Source organism: Bombus flavifrons, chromosome 3, assembly GCF_040668555.2.
Source record: "Bombus flavifrons isolate JBK064 chromosome 3, iyBomFlav1_principal, whole genome shotgun sequence".
In the NCBI taxonomy this organism is placed as follows: Eukaryota; Metazoa; Arthropoda; class Insecta; order Hymenoptera; family Apidae; genus Bombus; species Bombus flavifrons.
The window spans coordinates 9,544,012-9,563,670 of NC_138444.1; the positions used below are offsets into that span (position 1 = coordinate 9,544,012).

Sequence of the window (19,659 nt, forward strand, 5' to 3'; positions counted from 1 at the left end):
AGCATAATACAATAATGTATAGTTATACTGTTTTAATAAAATTTTAATTTATTTTATCTAAAAAAGATTTTTATTTTATCTTTTTATACTATATATTTTTCTTTATTAATATATGTAAGATTCTTCATACCTCCATCTATAATAAGATATCAGTTCTGTGAATCATAACAAGTACATTATGTAAGAACAATAAAACAAATCAGTAGTCATTCGATTTGTATGAACTCTTGCTAGATAAACATACAATGGATGAACATGTTTACAATTATAAGAAGTAATGTCAAGACATTTGCATGAAAAAAAAGTTTACTAATATGAATATCATGAAATTTTAATTGTTCTATTCATTACTAAGTTCAACTGTATGAGACATAGAATTCTTGCACAATTTCCAATGCTTTCTACATATGTATATTTAAACATTAAAAGCAAACAAATATCAGTACGTGGTCCCTAATGTATCCTTGTGTACAACAATATTGATTAGATATTCATTGGAATTAAAAGTATGATATTCAAATTAATGTTAATGTTGAGCAGAAACAATATATCAATACAAAGAAACTTTTGCAAGAGTTTTATATATTATAAGATGTTAACTCGCCCTATTATTTTTAACCAAACTGTTTATTTCGATCAAACCACAATTGACTGAGAAATGAAATACATCGATCTGAACATAAACAGAAGCAGATAAAAAAGTATGAAAGCTGGAAGATAGTAAGAAATAGCGGATCAACACAGAAAGCCGCTTATCAGCCGTATGTTTTAGTAAGCACGTAGAAATAGGAAGGACATACCGGTAAAAGAGGAGGGGAGGAGAGGCGTGCAGGAAGCGCTACTGTCAGTTGGATTGGTGTTTTGTCGCGGCGCGCCGAGTGATCATTTGAAAAGGAAGGACCACCTCTGTTCACCATATTTGGCAAACTTTCCCTAATATGGTAACGTCTACTTCTAAATATGGCAGCCGGGGACGCCCTCTCGCTGATTCCTGTACCACTCCGCGCGATCTTTCAGCCGCAAATTTTGGGATATCAAATTCGCGCAAAACCGATTTAACGCCAGATCAAGGACCACGGTTGATTCGTTAATTTTTCTACGAAGAAATTTTTAAAGATCTTCTTCCAGGTGACTCTATCTCGATCGAGTGGACTAGTTTTTTATCGCGTGCGTGGCGCGTGGTGGGGGTAGCAGCTGCGCAGGAACGCACGAAGGCACCGCGCTAGCACGTAGGTCAAGTTACGATACTCTGCGCGCATTCAGTTCGCGGGGAGCGCTCGTACAGTGCGCGTTGTTGTCCCGTGTTCCTCTAGATGGTTGATCACGTGGGAAACATTGCGCCGAGTTTTCGCGATTCCGTGGCGGAGAAGGGCCGAGGGAAAGGGAATAAATGTGCGCGAGTCCGTAATGGACAACCCTAGCGGCGGAAGAGATAGTCGGTACGCAAGTCTTGGCTACAGCATGGGGATGATAGGCAGCGACGCTGGCTCGGAAATGTACGGCCGACCGTCCACCTCCCAACTTACAACTTCTCAAATAAGCCGCGGTGGCGCCACCATGATGGCAGCGGCGGCTGCTGCAGGCGCACCGAATGCCGGCGTGGGATCTGTACAGAGGGGTATCAAGAGGACCACTTCGGACGTCTGTTACGATGACAGTAACGCACGGCAGGCACTTTCGCAACAGCAGGCCATGTCAATGTCCACAGACTGTGTCCCCGATAATCTCGAGGAGTCATTTACAAGTTTGGGCCAGCCGAAAAAGTCACCCCCCTCGAACGGTAAGAAGACCAAAGGACGGGTCAAGATTAAAATGGAGTACATCGACAATAAACTACGGAGGTATACCACCTTCTCGAAGAGGAAAACCGGAATCATGAAGAAGGTTCGTATCCGACAAACCTGTCGACCTTATTTCTCTCGTTAATTAAAACGGTTGTCGCAAAAACAGTGTGTTGAATCCGTCGGGTATCGATGATCGATCGTCACGATCGATCGTTTCTTTTCGTGTGATCATTGAATCCTATATCAAACATGGTGTTTAAGTGCATTCAAAATTGACGAGAGATTAGAGATAAGAAAGTACATGACACAAATAGCAAATGTAAATAGTGTATTATGGTTGTGTGGTTGCGCGTATTGCGCAAATCAAACGTAAGCCGATGAGTTTAGCGAGCGCGCGATTTATGAGTGACAACTGTGCTTTCGCTGTCGTATATATTTGTACGCCAGTAACTTAATCGTGTATTTTGGATTACCATTAGACCTACTGACTACAAAAGTACATAATTTTTATCAGAAAGATGAAAATGGTAAAATAAGAAAGTCATATGGTATATGAAAAAATACATAATGCATTACAAAAATCATTAAAAAATCCCTAGAAATGCAGCGTTGTAATCTATGAAATTACTACGAAAGATTACTAAATGATCATCTTGACAGCTTTGGTAGTTTAGTATCAAAATACGCCCAAGAAAGCTATAGTACATTAGTCGTGATTTTATGATATGATTCTGCGATGAGCACTTGTTATATGACTTTTTACGAATCGACCGTACATATTTCTTAGTTCTCTAATCTTAATTATATACAATTTACATAAAAATAGTTAGCGAGGTCGTTTAACGATAATCAGTAAATAAATATACGTTTAAAGTTATAAATTACACGATTAAGTTACACGTCAGAAAATTTATGTGTGCTTTTTTCTTTTTGTTAAAGCTTCGTACACAACAGAATCTATTCTGTAAACGGTTACGCATCTATATTGACATTAACGTTGTATTTTATATTTCAGGTAACGAACGCGTTGTAGCCACTACAAAATATCGTAAAAATTGCTTTTACGTCTTGTCACGTCAAACTTAATCTTTCGTCTAAAAAGCGCATTATTTTAATTTCTCGAAAATGATGTATCCATTTTTGTTTACCTTTTATCGCTCACTATAATTATAAACTTTTTATTAACAACGTGTTCCTCGAGTAAATAATCTGAAAATAATCTAATTGTTTTTTAAGTCAGACTTTTTTAATTTAACATTAATTTAATCATGTTACAGTTGTTTATCTGATCCAAACGGCGGAGTAGCTAAATCCGTAGAAGAACCTAAGGCAAATTGCATCTTTCATACAAATATAGAAAACCAAAGATAGATTGTTCCCCTTTTCTAAAGACGGATCTCTATAATTAGCTATGTTTTGACACGAAACTGACATAACTGCTTTATAACATTATTGGAAAACTGGAAACTTACGTTAAACTTAAAATAAACAGGGGCATTATGTAAGAGAAAGTACGAATTTAAATATTAGGCTAAATTCGTAGTCAGTGTTAAAAGAATTACGTATTGCTAAAAAAAAGTTCCCAATTTCTAACAGTTCTTAAAACGCTAAAATATAAAATTTTAACGCGCTGAATCAAATATTCTTCTTAAGTTTTTAATGTATGTATTTTTTATCTGTACGATACTTACATTATAATGATAATATTTACATTTTTTAAAATGATTTATCAATCATTAATATACAGAAAGTAATCGAAAAATAAATCGCAAAATAAATAGAAAAATTGTAAATTTCTGGATCTTGCAAGCTGCAAATTAATCACCTAATCGCATTATCATAGTATTCTAGATAAAAAATATAGAATTTTGCGTTACACATATGAAAATCGACAGATAGGTTCGGTTTGAAAGAATATATAAATTACAAACGTTAAGTAAACAAAATACTTTCGTTGAGCGTAAACACGCAGCGACATTCTGATCTAAGTTAAAGACAACGATTTCATAACGTTCCACTATGTTTATTCATTTTTATGGTATGGTTGCGTTGTTCCCCCTCGACCGGTAGGTTTCTTGTTAGTAGGCTGAATTTTTATAATTTAGATTCAACTTAAATATACAATAGCGGGCTGTCAGTTTTCACTACAAAAAGAAAGAATTCCATCCGCATCACGCTAGTAAACGCTTCGGTAAACCTTGATAATTATTATGTCATTACAAGGTATAATCTCTCGAACATAAAGCGCTGAGTGCGCATATCGTTTTTTATTCGTGTGTGTTCGTTTAATTATTTAAGAGAATTGTATATTAATGATTATGCAGGCGGTGATAATTTGCATAACACCGCTCTATAAAGATCGCTGAGTAGCAAGTATTTGTAATATACGTTGATCGTTTAAGAGTCGAATGGAAAACATTGCTTTCGTTACTCGAGAATCTAAGTTTGCTACTTTACTTACATCCGTACTTTGATTCTTTAAGCAGATACTATCTTAATTAATTACGATATGAATTTGCAATGCAGCGAGTTAAATTTACGATACATTCGATCTTCAAACTTGTAGTTCCATCGAACAGGAAACACAAGTGTCCCACTGTTATACCCTTCCATCGTTCTTCAATTTCCTGAAAAAACTTTTCTTCGATTAAAATCCATCTCGCTTAAAAACGGCTAAAACCAGTATTCGATCAATGAAAAAAGACAAAAACCAAAGTCCGAAAAGACGGAGGATAAAAGTGCAAAAAGAAGGAAAAATCTGGAGCAAAGCGTCGTTAATACGATCCGAAGAAGGAGCCCGGGACATCCCTAATTAATCGTTATCTCTGGTTGCAGGCGTACGAGCTGTCGACACTGACAGGTACACAGGTGATGTTGCTGGTAGCCAGCGAGACCGGGCATGTGTACACGTTCGCGACACGAAAGCTGCAGCCGATGATAACGAGCGAGGCCGGGAAGGCGTTGATCCAGACCTGTCTGAACAGCCCGGACCCTCCCGCCTCCGGTTCCTCCGGCGACCAGAGGATGTCCGCGACCGGGTTCGAGGAGACCGAACTGACCTACAACATAGCCGACGACGAGCAGAAAGTAAGGCAACTGGTGTATGGCTCGCCGCACGGTGGCTCGCTGCACGGCGGTTATCCTGGTGGCGGACCGACCGGAGGGCCTCCTGGCCATCCGCCACCCCCGCCGCCGCCACCGCCGCCGGGTTCGCAGCACGCGCCACCCTCGCACGCGCAGCACGCGCACTTGATTGCGCATGCACACGCGGCCTCGCCGAGCTCGCACCTGGTACCCTGTTCCAGTCCTGGGCCCATGTTAGCCGGTGGTCCCTATCAACAGTCCTGTCCGTCGCCTCTGCCACCCCATCACGCCGCCTACCATCCTCACATGTCGCATTCGCATCCCCAACGGTAGTACTACCCTAGTTAGTACTTGAAACTATCGCTTGTCCTCCGACTCTTACCAGCTGTCCGTGTCCGATGCATCGCACACTCGCATCTGTTACATCGCCAGTTGCATTCGTCACGTCGTCAGTTGCATCCGTTGTATCCATCGCTGGCTACCGTGTTCGATTCGCGTATGATCTTCCATGATCAATGACTACGGAATATCGAGACAGGGAAGAGGTACAGGGAGAAAAGAACGTGAGGTTGAACGCGTCCGTGGATATAGAGAGGAGATGCTCGATAAGAGTCGGTGTCCGCGGAGTTAGAAGACTACCGTCGCCGACACGAACCACCGGCGTAACCGCAATTATCCGCGTACGCTTATCGCGCACGACGTCTGTCGTCGATTGACTGTGACAATTGTCGACTTCGAACGGCCGCTCCGTGTTCGCGCGATACGCGCTACGAGATTTACTCGATGTTGGAGTAGATACGTTGATTTTGCAGATGGATGTAAATTGGTTGAACGACAGTAGGTTTGAACAACACGAAGATTATTGTGTTTTCTGTATATAGGCTCGAATGGTTTCGTTATACAGCTCAACTGGATTCCATGGGGGCACTTAATCGTTCTAGCGATTTCATTAGCAAGAAGCAGGATCGGTGAAGAATAAAACCAGGTTGTGGTCTTTCTTTCAACGATCCGTGCTTCGAGCCTGTAGAAATGCTTGCTAGGTTTCTTGAAGCTTCTCTTCTGTTTCCTAGTTACTTTTCACGGCGGCAAAGGGCTCCTCGAACAGACGCCTCGGCGTCGGTGCAATTCCGTCCATGGTGCGAGTGCATCGCGTTCAAGTTAGGTGCGCGGGAACGCGTTAAACTTTTCTTTCCACGGTGCTTTGATCGTTTTCGAGGCGTTTTAAAGAATAGACGTATTATCGTTACGGTGGATTTATTATGTTGTGTTATGCTTCGTTATATCGAGAACGCGTCGTTCGATGGACGTAAAATCGTACGTCGTTTGCAAGCTGAATAACGAATCAGCGTGACGAAGGAAGTTCCGGACGACATCCGACTTTCTTTTCCGGACGATGAATATCGAAATTCTCGATGAGGCGCATCACATCCGGTGTCAATGAAAGTACGGTTATTTTCTTTTCGTGTGTGTGTGCGTGTAGGGAGGAGAGTAGCATCTCGTACGAAGCGCGAATGACGTTAGTTACGATCCTAGAGATTAATATGCCGAACACCCGGCACGTTCACGCTTAATTTGACGTAAATCTCAAGGAAGTGAAGTTTCGTTTGATTAAAACCCTGCTACGTCATTTGGATCATCGATAGTATTTTCCTATCTTTAAAAATTGTTTAAGTTTGAGAAAAATATGAAAGAATGTTTATTGATATTTACGCGATGACACTTGTTTTAATTTTATACGAAGATTCCCTTTAAGAACGTTTTTATTTATAAAAGTTTATTGAAATTCGAAACTTAAAAACTTTGAAGATCGTAGCCGGACTAATAATTAGAAAAGTTGACTCAATGTTATGATCGTGTTTAACGTATTCAATCTTCTATATGAAATAGTTTTCTATATAATTTAATATCGATTACAAGTTATTAACTATTTTCATGGCAAAAACTTGAAACGAAATTAAACGCCTGTATCAGGTCGTTTCATAAATCTTTCTCTTTTCCAATTCAAATAAATCTTTATATCAATGAAATCATCGATTTTCCGTGCATTCGATATGCCAGTTTATTATAAATATATTTGCATAATTTCCTATCGTTTCTGAATTAATTTATCGATAAATCTCTCGACAAATCCGCTTCTCGTGATACGTCAATGCGAAGGCTTATGAAACGACCGAGTAGAACGCTAACAGCGAGAAAATAGCTCGCATAATTGCGTGCCAGGTGCACTAAAAAGATTTAACCAAATCAGTCGACGAGGTAAAATCGAGACTACTTATGGTAACGTGCGCTCGCGCGCGCGCTTCGAGATCCTAGTACAGTTGTTAACGACAATCAGAACGATGTTTTGCCACGGCTGGCTCGCTGGGAAGAGTTTCAGGCAATTAACTCTTCTTTCGACTCGGTATCGCAAGTAGAAGGCTTCTAAGGACACCTGTCATCCTCAGGATAGGGTCGAACAGTACTTAAAATAGCAGCTTTTCGGTACTTAATACATTAAGAACTATTACCGTTCGATTATTATTCGTTGTTTCAAGGTATAATAAACATGTTATATTGATAGGCTCAGGGAGCAGTGCTTTCTTCAAGTTTAACAAATTTAAGGGCTCGTAATAAAAACAACCCTTGTCCACGCGTTTAGCTCTCTCCAGGAAAGCAAAAGAATAGTTTAACATTTGTAATTTCTGGTCGATACATTTCACTTTTGCTATATAAATTATTCTATGAGCCTACCAGTAATACTCGCTGATGATATTTAATAAAATTATAACGTTGTGGACTGTGCGATAAAAGTTTTTATAGAACCGGTTAATTTTCATTCGATGACAAGTCACGATCACTTTTTAGATCATTTTTTATAACATCGATTCCATCATAATGTGAACGTAGCTGGTTACTAGAAATACATTGTTGTCTAAAAGATTGAAAGATTTTACAAGAGTCGGTTTTGTTATGAGTCCCGCGATTGATCGACGCGACATATTCTTGGAAATCAATCGTGATCGAGCGACGCTTGTCGTTAACCGAGGCGTGTGATGGTGTTTTCAATGAAAACCGATCGGAGCGCAAGAAAACGTACGGTGTTCCGTTTCCAACGTATAAATCTAGTCCAGTCGACGCGTACTGTAAATGTATACGAGATTTACGTCCACGTTGTTTTAATCTACCCGAGTGAACAACGACGAAGATGATCGATGAATTTTTCCGACGATCCGAAATCGACCGTCCTCTTGCTCTCGACAGTTCGAGTTTAAAGAAACAATTGAAATCATGGAATTTACGATTTTTATAAATACGTTAATTGATACATAGTTTTATAGAAATATCCGTTATAATATCCATAGAGCAAAAGTTCGCTCTATAATTTTAATAATTAAGTATCGAGTAAGATATTTTGTAATTTGCGTGAATTTGATAATTTCGCTTGTTTCACAATTTAAAGACCGATTCATAAAAAGACAACGATCTCGATAGAGACGTTCGAAATGCTAGAAACGGATGAAAATTTTAGCTACAATCATTTTCGTTTTTCTTTTTTATGGTGCTCGTGATACGAAAACAAGATTAAAGAGTAAGACATTAGGAAATTCAGAAAATAGACAATTTTAATGGCTGGATCTATACGTTAATCAAAGTCCAAAGACTTTTTTCTACGATACGTGGTTCCTTCGAATCGTATTTCTTTGCGAAACGAACGAAACTCATAGAAAGACACGTATCGATGGAAATTTTCGTTTATCAAAACGAGAATGGAGAGGCAGTTCTTAATCGTGCACTTAGGATAGTAACTCATGTGATGAATTACTCGAGGAGCCGTGTATTATATATATATATATACGTATATATATATATATATATATATATATATCATCTTCTCTTCTTTCTATTTTGATCGTATTTATATCTTTTACAACGATAGAATCTCTCTTATTTATTTAAAGATCTGTATATACGTTGTAAGTTGATCGATCGTTGCCGAGCAACGAGAATCAAATGGAACTGAGGCGAACCGTGATTTGACAATCGAAAAATAAATTTCGATCATTCGTATTTAACTGCGTGATAGTATTTAACGATGTCGATAGTATTTAACGATCTGCTCCAAAGTAATTGAAGAATCGTCCATCCGGATCACAATCCTCTCGCAAAGGGAGTCAAACGTTGCAAAACTCGGAGAATGAGTTTAACAATGATTACGAGTATCGTTATTTCATCCTCGACATTCGATTTATTCGAACGCATAACCGAGAATGGCCGTATTCTCTTAATTGTTTCGAGCAGTGGTATCCATTTTACCGGCGTAGAAAAACGATCGTAGAAAGTACGATTCCCAATTAGCGTTTCGCTGGCTCCCTTCAGTTCCAAATCGCTCGATCGTACTTTTATATTGTAACAAACATCGTACCTAGTAGTTGGTGGGATTTGGCGAGGCCGGAATCAAAGGAAAAATCGAATCGTCCGAGCGTTCCCTTTTTTTCCCCCCTCCCATCAAATATCCTTATCGAGGCATCCATTATTTTTTTCAAATACTCATGTCGTTCGGGTCGAGACGTTTCGCCTTTCGTTCCCCGGGACGAAACGCAAAAAAAGCCAACGAAGAAACGAGAAATCGTAGTACGTGGGTGCGAGTCCGAGCCAGTAGACCCGGCGGTGCACGCTTGGCATTGTTGCGCATTGAATATATATATATATATATATACATCATACATACATGTATATATATATCTATATATATACATATATATATATATATATATAGATATTGTTGTGTGCATCGTACATTGTTCCGTAATGTGTTTGTACTGAAAGTGGCATGTGTAGTATTTGTTTGTTTTTTTTTTCTCTTTCGTAGATTAAGTAGCTAGTATTTAAAATACCTTGTTAATTTAAATTCCCAGGCGAGCCCCGCCTGTTCTCCATTTCCCCCCTCTTCCGTTTCCCTTTCCCTTAAGTTTCTTCCACAAGTAGAGAAAACCTCGATTCTCCTCCCTCTTCACACAATATGCATGTTTACGTGTGTGTGTACGTGTGGTGTGTTGTTTTCTCTTCTTCTCTCCTTTTTTTTTTTTTTTTTTGTATCGCTTAAAATATTTTTGGAAAAAAAAAGAAGAACAGATACATATAAATATATATAAAAATATATAAATATAGAGGGTAGATAGGTAAAATAGATAAACGTTTATACGTCGGAAGAAAGGAAGGTGAAAACGCGAAAGAAAACGAATAAGCACACGAGAGCATTACGTGCAGGCGCAAAAGTAAGGGAGATTAAACGTGAGAAGAAAAAAATATGGATGAGAAAAAAGAAAAGAAAAAAAAAGAAGAAGAAAAAAAGAAAGAAAAATCGCAAATCCGAATAGAAATGTAATTTATCCGTGGTCTCTCCCGTCGACGCACAAAGTACAAATAATATAATTAACTTTACGATTATACGATAATCCTGAACGCAACACGGTAATCACGAAATGTACGGCTGGCGTGCCTTAGTTTTTATGTATCACATGTGTAAATAGTGTACTGTAAAATACTGTGATAATATTTATATTACACGTACGTATTATATTGTTTCGCTTAATAATACGGTCCCATGACAGTGTTGGTCGTCGTTTCGTCAAACGATACATTTAACCGATATACACACGAATGCCAACAATTATTGGCACAAGGTGCCAGTCGTTTGCGAACAGGTAGGTATAAAAAAAAACCCGCCTGTTTTAGCGAAGATACCGTTCGATCGACCATTTGATACATAATTCGTACCTTTTATTTTACATCCTGTTTGCCGCGCGGATCACCACGTTGATAACGATCACGAAGACGATGAAGAAACGTACAAAACGAAAGAAAGGAATTTCTGTACGATTAGGTAATAGTTTCGCGTGAAACGTTAAACTAGTTGCGTCGAGATGATTAAAGAAACTAGCCTCGATCAAAGAGGGGTATTAACACGATCGAACCACTTTTAACTTGATTTCTTGCGATTAGCGGTATTGTTATTTAAACAAAGAATGAAAAAATGAGACATTTTAAAAATGTGTTTCTTTATATTAATTTTATATTGGATTTTGTTGTTGCTTTATCGACGAGATCGTATCGACGCTTTTTTACTTTTCGTCTGTGCGTGAATATAATTCTCGCGATTAGCCTAAACGAGTTGCTACATTTAACTTAATGGTACTTGTTGTCTTATGTAGTTTGAAAAACCATTTCACTTTTGTTTTGTAAATAACGTAGAGAACAGCGGTATCATTCGTAAACGGATGAAGAATAATTATTAACGCGATAAAACTCCTGTTACTCTTTAAGACGATTTTTATTTTCTCTCTTTTAAAGAATTAACGTAAAATTTCGTATATGTAATTATCGAAGAACAATAATCAGCCCTTGATGCGATAGATAATGGAGAGGAAAAACAGTTATGTTAAGAATTAGAACGAACGAGATGCGTTAAATTATACAAGATTAAATAATAATTCTATCTACGTTGCGATCATTATTGTAAAGAAAGAATATTCCGATCCGCTTGAGAATAAGACACCGATCAACAGTATTCCATTTTGCCAATCATCCCTTCAACATAACTCACAAGGTAGGTCTGCTTCTCGATACGCACGGATTATTCAAATTTAACGATTCTTTTTAAAAATCGTATCTCCTGAACTTTCCTATACATTGCTTTAATGTTTGACTCTTTCAGACACAAATGTCCCAACGTAGTTTCAAAAGAAAAATAAAGAAAACACAAATTAATTCTCTTAAGGTGAAAGATGAAATTCTCTTTCATCTTTCACATCCCTTTCTCGGACTTGAAACAATCTTCCACCCAAAAATTTCCATATAAGGATTAAGAAAAAAGAAAACATCTTGGATCTTGAATGTAACAAGTCTGAAAGAGTTGAAGACGATATTTCTGCAAGCCTGCGCGAATAAACGCTAAGCTAATAAATAAAAAGAGACGCAAAAACCTAGGATGCGTTAAACACCCCATTAGTACGTAAAAGAAACCGGATCGAAACTTTGTCCACCGTAATAACAATGAAAAAGAAAAAAAGAAAAGAAAAAGAAACGTTGAAAAGCTCTCTCCCTTGACGGTGGTTTGATACGGGGCACGTTTACGGCAGGGGTTTGAAGCCACGATTTACGATCTAACGACTTAACGATTATGATGCATTTCGCTAAGAGGGCACCCTGGTGGATCGCGGCCACGAGGAAACGACGAAGACAACAGGCGGCTCTCCTGGTGGCTGGCAGGGCGAAAAAGAGAAGGGCAGAAACAGGTGGGGAGTAATCGGATGGAAGGGAAAAGAGAAAGAAGGCGGGGGAAGAGAGGGAGAGAGCAAGAAAGAGGGAGAAAAAGAGAGAGAAGGTATGGAAGGTGGAAGCAGAATACCATATACGGTCACCTTTGTCAAAGCCTGGTTGTCGCCATATACAGGCAATGTTCGCGATGGCAGATACTTATATAGAGTCCAACTTAAGAATCAGGAATGCCGGTTTTTGTCGCGCCTTCTATACACACCCGTGGTAATGGGGGGTACAAATACGACTCGGAAGTGATCGTCGACACAACGCCTGCTGCACGCGGACGAGGGTCGCGAAACCAGCCCTCCCGGCACTTTTGGAAATCCTCCACGAACCGTCACGAAACCACGGCCACCAGCCTTCCGAGCTTACGACTTAAGAACGATTTGACGCTTCACGGAAGTTGAGACACTCTCTTAGCTTCCGTGTTTCATGCATGGAATGTGATATGACTCTCGAATTTTTGCGTCAGTGTTTTAGCTTCGACGTCGATCGAAAGGACAATTGCGAGCTGTTCGATCGATGATTCGAGTAATTTAGACTACTTTTCGAATTTTATACGTACGTTCATATTAAATTGTAAATATGCTTTGTTTTTTTTTTTATTAATAAGTGGCTTTTGAAGATAAAGTTTGTTATTTTTTAAAGACGCTTTTTGAGCTTCGATTTTGCTACTCGTAAGTGATAAATGATATATCTCACCGCAGACATAATTGAAGTCTTTGGTGAATGACTGGTTGGAAAGTGGAGCAGTCTAATTAATTGACTCGGTTTCAACTATTTTTGGAATGTTGAACCCTTACAGCGCACTCGAGATCCCTTTCCTTGCTCCTTATTTTTCCGAGGCTAAAGGACGTTTCATTTTTTTGACCGTATACGTTTCTGGGAAACATCTATTTCTTTGGTATATCAGTTTTCTTCTAGAAAACAACGGACGTGATCGAGTTGCTCGATCAGTTACCGATTCGAAAGTACAGTACTTCAATTAACTCGAATTATTTTCGACATTTTAAATCATCCAAACTACACGAACATCCATGGCAAATTCGTACTTAAAATCAGTATCACTAAATCGTTTCATGTAGTACATTCTACCGTAGTACAAATTTACTACTGACTTAAGATTAACCAAAAAGAAATACAGCTGATCAACGACATCGTGACGAAACCGTTAATAAAAACTTCTATTCCTATCGCTACGGTAAAACCCGATTTGTCCGAGCTCAGGCGAAAAACATGGAATTCATCGATGCTTCCCATTGCCTGAGATTTCTTCTAACTTCCGACATTAATAATAATAAGAATTCATGTTCTCAAATAAATGCACGTAACTCGGAAAAGTTCATGAACCAAACTAAGCAGATTCAATCGGATTGAGGAGGACGGTAATTCACAAACTAAAGTATAGAGATTCGTATGAACGAGGATTCGGTAGTCCAGGAACCAAGATTCTGAATAGAATTCTACTATAATACGAAATCGTTGAAACTATCTTCCACAACGAAACAAGCAACCACGAACGGAATAGTTCGCCAAATCGGTGCTTCCTTGGCAGTCGAAAGACAGGCATTTCCTAATTCTCTCGAAGAGCATCGGTTCCTTACTCTCGACTGGTCGATTTGCTTTCTCTCGAACGCGACCGTCGGTCGACACGTGTATACACACATGCGTCCTAACGAACGAATCGAAATGCATGTATAAAACGCACAGGTTCAGCGCACAAACGGTTAAGCCTAGGGAAAAAAAGCTATCCGTCGGTGGTGGCGGTATGACCGGGGGAGAGAAAGTCACCCGGGGAAACCGTAGTCCTGCGTAAATTTGTGAGAATCTGCCGTGGAAGCGCGGTACGAGTTGAGGCCGCGCGGATGGCCATATAAGGCGCGCGAACAAGCTCGCGCATCTCTCCCTGCTAGGTAGGTAGGTAGGTAAGTTGGTTCGTTGGTTGTTTCGTTGGTTGCTTAGTTGCTTGGTAGGCTCCACTTGATTGATTGGTTAGTTGCCCGTTTGATTGGCTCGCCGATATTATTACAGAGGCGTTATCTACGATTTACAGGCTACGAATCGAGCCGCGATGCTTCTCCTCTCTTCTGGCTTGTTTTCTGCTTGTCGCCGCATCGCTCGTTAGGCATCCGGAATTTACAGACCTGATACAGATCGTACGTCATCGTGATATCGTTTTCACGACAACGTCGTGAAGCTTTGCCCGGTACCGGTCGATGAAACGATCGATTCTGACGATAGTTCAACTTTGATTTTCGTTCGTTTACTGTAATAGAAGTTTCGAACGTTGGGCAAAGAGGAGAATGTCGGGTTTTTTAATTAATTTGCGTCGGTTAATTGCAGGTACTTCCTATGTTAGGCATATGAATTGTAGGCAGAATTCTAGGAGTAGTGGTTTGTAGAACGAGGCAAGAGCCTTGTAACGATGATTCATAAATTTTGTAGCAGGGCGACACGTTCTTGAGAACTTTAATGTATGCAAACAAAATTAAAATCTGATTCACGCTGGCTTCTGTTTTTTTTTCTCTTCCTATTTGTTATTCTCTCATCGATTTTATCTTCGTACGAATTAACCAGAATTATCTTCAGGACTCGTAAACAACGTTTTTATTTCAAATACGAACAATATGCGTACACCATTCGTACCAACAAATTTCGTTTCATTGTTCCAGGAAGACGGCACTTCACCTAGATCGGACGTTTGCGCGAACGAAAGCGACGGAGACACCAGCGATGGCGACTCTCCTGTGTCAAAGGATCTCTCAAAAAATCACTCAGGTAAACGTACATACCAAAAACTATCTACCTAGAAACATCCTGCGTATTTCCATCCCAAGCGAATGAAACTTTTCTCGTCGTACATTTTCAGAAGGAACTAAAGACAATTTACACAGAACACCATGTATGCTCTCAAATAAAGGATTTATTAACGACAAAAGTTCCGTACGTGGAGTATCCTCGCCAACTTTTCCATCCAAGTAGTGGCTGTCTAGTCGAACGTGGACGCTTCCCAAGCGTGGTTTCCTCCCTTCCGTCGTGCTAGAACAATTTCACCTGTCCGTTCCGCGATTCTCGGCCCGTGCCACGCCGAGTACGAAAGACAATCGTACAGCTGCGCATACGTGGCGAGTAATTAACGAATTTCCCCGTGGGCGTAGCAGGAGTCGCGAGTCGCGGACTAAGTAGCAAGCGGTAAAAGCCGTGGCGTGGAAAATCGTTAGAGCCAGGCCGTAGGTAGTCGAGCAAAGGCAAACGTGTACAATCCAATCAGTCAGGTAGGTCGGTAGACAGAGAAAGGGATAGATACGGATAGAACGAAGAGAGAGAGCAGGAGAGGAGAGTTTGGCGGAGAGGAGAGGAGAGAAACGTCGGAGAACGAGAGAATGGTATCACAGAAGAGGTAAAACGTATATGATGCGTACGCGCGCGCGATCGCGTGTGAGCGAGCGAGAAAAGAGGGGAAAAGAGAGGGAGAAGATAAAGGAAAGAGGACACTTAAAATGCGAAAAGTGTGCGAGCGATGACGAGGTTATCCGTGTAGGGGAGTACATAAGGAGTTGTACGGGCCGCGATGACCAAACTAAGACAACGACGCGCTGCCTAACTGGGAAGTAAGATCCGGTCGAAAGCCGCGCTCCGATGCAGGTGTACACATAAATATCGATGCTAATATATGGAGTGGATGCCATCCGACTTACCGATCGCATGACGTACGTTTTTTTTCGCCTTTCCATTGTTCCCCGCGGCACAAACAGTCTCCCCGCCGGAATTTTGATAACTCGCCACGCGTTCATATCTCCGACCGGCACGATCCGCGTCCCGCCGATCTTTTACCCTCCGATCGAAACTCGATCGTCCCTTCGAACTTCTTTCTCCTTTATGATTTTCATTTGCTTCTTCACCGTTCTGACGATTTTGCTAAATTTACTTTGGATAAGATTATCGACCGATTAGTTGATCGAAAATAGAGGATAAAGATAGATTTCGATGGAACATCAACAGAAGATAATTTTCGTTAAAGTAGGTAAAAATTATAATATATTTATCTATCGATATATGAAATAAGAATGATTACTGTATAATAAAGCGTAGATATTTGAATAGATAAGAAGAACCAGGTCCAATTACACAATTTTACTATTTCAGAGTAAACATTACTCTCTGTTAATGTTTTATCGAATTTCCTCTGAAACAGTTCTTGTATTAGTTTTCTTGATACATGGTACGTCGACTTTATAGTTTATTTCAATATAAGTGGTGTTTTTACAAGATATCTGAAGATTTTCAAACGAGTAATTGTAAAATACGGAAGAGACAGATGCTGAATATAAAAGTTTGTTAATCTACATTTCTAAAAATCTAATAACGTTTTGTGTGCATCTCTGTTTTATGTCATATTAATGATTATGTCATTGCTTTATATCATCCTTCGTATCACGTCGATTACGTAAATATATATTTTTAGCGGTGTTTTCGACCTACGACCGATCGATTTAAGTAGTGAAAGAAACCCAAAAAGCAGACGGTTATGAGTAAATCCGTTATACCGCCTCGCTCCGTTCTCTTCCTCTTCATAAACTTTAGTAAAAAAAAGTATGTGACGCCAAAAATCGTTAACTGTACATTTAAAAACGTCCATTTACTAATTCTAACCACTCGTCCACCCATTAAGTCCAATATCAACCCTATTGCGGCCAATCGGATGCCTGTTTCTATATTTCTCTTAACAGAGTTTTCATCTTTCGTTCTTTAAATATTTTCACGTCGAAATTTACAAGAAAGTTTTAAATATTGAAGCTTCAAGCTTACTTGTAAACGCGTTAAATAACCGTGGAATCTAGATTGTCTACAATAAGGGTTGAATCACATCGTTATCGATAAACATTTATTCACCATAAAATGACTAATCGATCATCATGTCATTTCTCATGAAAACGGCCGTGATTCTGTGCAGGTATAATGTACCAGATGCCACAGACAGTAATTTACTCGCCGACTCCGGGGGTTCTACTCGGTATCGGGCAAAACGGCCAGCCAGTGCAAATCTCTCAAGAAGGAGGTGAGAAACCATGATCATCCCCTGGAATCGATCTCTCCCCCCAAAAAACACACACATCCAGCCATCCTTCCGATAGCCGAGCGTTACGAAATGAAACGAAAACCCAGATGGATACCGGCACCTTGCTCTTGCTACAGACGTTTACCCGACGCGAAACGCGTGCCCGTCCTTCTTCCTGTTTCCCCAAGTAGAGGTTTTTTGGCATTGTTTCGCAGGCACGGTAGCCCCGGTTAACTCGACGCAGAATAATCAGCCGTTCATCACGATACCGCTGAACGTCGCGATGAGTGCCGCCGGCTTGTCGCTTCCGGTTACATCCAGGATGAATCTGTCGCCGTCGCCGCGATCACCAACGACATCGGCCACGTCCAGCTGCGAGCTACCATCGGACCTGAGCAAAGATCGTGAGTGATATATCGCGGATCGAGCCTCGATTAAGAAAAAACCCTCCCCGAAGCTTGTCGCTCGACGATGCAACAAAAGGCTTGACCCGACGAGATTGGACGGGCCATCTTTTTTCCAACGATCGTTTCGGTTCACCAAAGAAGGTCGGAGCGAACCGTGACGCATACAGAAACTCGGAAATCTCGCGCGGAACATTTTCTCTTCAGCGACGCGACGGGATGACCTGTTTCGATCGTACGTCCGAGCCGAATTGATCCGACGATCGAAATGGACGCGTTCTCTGCAATGCTATCGATACATACGGATAGAATTTGCTGCTTATCGTGTACGATCGACTGATTTGTATTTTGCAAGATGCTGGATTTTGTCGAGATCTCCTTTGCGCTCGCGATCTAGCTGGTCGCGACGGTAACGCGTTGCAACGCGGAGGTGCTTGTCATTGGTCGAGGATATTCGTTTGATGAAATTTTGCCAAATTATCGGTACTGTGTTGTATTTTATAGAGGATTGTATAAAACCAGAGAACGAATCAAATTGCAACGATGAATACGTCGAGAGTAAGGGTGGCAAATTTCGATGGATCTTTGCGTACGATACTATGTGCGTAAATTAGCATTGACCGACGATTGGTTGTGGTATGAAATTATCAATGCGCATTGGTATAATTTTTATTGATACTGGACTTTGTTAGCCGGCGTTTAATCGATATTCGTGCAATACTAGTCGAAGGTTTTACCCAATAACCGTGCCACGAATTAATTGTTTACACTGTCTTCGTAGAATTCACTGCCTTTCGAGTTATTATTTAACGTTTCGTAAATTACTTAACAGAGAGGAAAGGAATTCGATATTTTTTCAACGTTAAACGTTATATAGGGATATTTGAAGATTCGTGGAATTGGTGAGTCGAATGAGACGCATTCGAGTGCAGTAATTTGATAATAATAGAGAAATGAGCAAGTAATAATAAAATATCGAAATTTTAGCGATACATTTTATGTATCACGTGTGTTATGTACTATAATTGTATATATATCAACAATTTGAAGCTTGTAATTTTTAACGTTTTCTTCTTTTCCAACGTAAATCATCACGAAACGATTACAGAACTTACAGGTTTATAGCTCGAAGCGGTACACCATTCGACTGCGGCGATTCGTTCGCAATTCTCATCCTAGGAAACGCAAGTTCATATGGTTGTTCGCGAATTATTTGAGAGAAAAGGGAGATAACTAAAGAGAGATATCGAAGATCGATGAATCGTGTGGCGATGATGACTTCTCAATCGTACAGGGTGCTTCTAAAAATAATCTATAAGCTAGCGTTATCGTTTTTTTGAGCTATAGAGAAGAAAATATTCGATATATTTTCTAACACGGAAGTGCGATTAACCAAAGACCTTTTTGGTTTATTCGAATTGTATTATTTATTAGCTTACCCGGATGATGATTCCTCGAGAAACAACGACGTGTTCGCGGTGTTACTGAAACATAGAAATTACACAAATTCCTCGTGAATCAGTCACAGAATGTAAAAGGCGATAATAGTGTCTCGAGATCGGGTTAATTAACGGAACCGTTCAATTGGTCAGTGATAATGTTGGCAATCGTAACCGTTCGTTTATACGATCATAATGTTTAATCATTAACCGTAAAATAGTGATAAGCACGCATCATTATCAGCCAAATTGATTCAACAGTATTTTTACTCACACAGTAATCTCTATTTTACACGATATGGAAATAAACTATCAGCTTGTGATAGATAACACGCGAAAAGCTTGTATTTTTTTTTACAATGAATCTATGATTTTTACACGGATAGTACTATCGACACGCGCGAGGAACATTGTCAAACTTACCAAATGAATTTCTTTCTTTTTCCCTTTGCTTTATTAAACAATTTTAAAGATGTAACGCTTCCCTTTAATGCGAATTTATTTTACTTCTCTAAATTTCATCGATATTATTTGGGGTAAACGTTATTAGGTCATGAAAGTATTCTGGAATGGTACCTGCTTATTGAAAG

The 19,659-nt window shown here is 39.8% G+C and overlaps 1 protein-coding gene across 2 annotated transcripts; it reads left to right on the top strand.

Annotated features, from left to right (window-relative positions):
- The first annotated feature begins 1,249 nt into the window (after positions 1–1,249).
- Positions 1,250–19,409, top strand: bs (serum response factor blistered). Of its 2 annotated transcripts, XM_069110268.1 has the most exons (5): positions 1,250–1,884; positions 4,620–4,871; positions 14,840–14,945; positions 17,122–17,226; positions 17,442–19,409. In XM_069110268.1, the coding sequence occupies exons 1-5, from the start codon at positions 1,408–1,410 to the stop codon at positions 17,636–17,638; spliced, it is 1,137 nt and encodes a 378-aa protein (XP_068966369.1). In that variant the 5' UTR covers positions 1,250–1,407; the 3' UTR covers positions 17,639–19,409. The 2 variants fall into 2 exon arrangements, with proteins under 2 accessions (XP_068966369.1, XP_068966370.1); XM_069110269.1 differs by lacking the exons at positions 17,122–17,226; positions 17,442–19,409 and adding an exon at positions 15,037–16,086.
- The last annotated feature ends 250 nt before the right edge of the window (positions 19,410–19,659 follow it).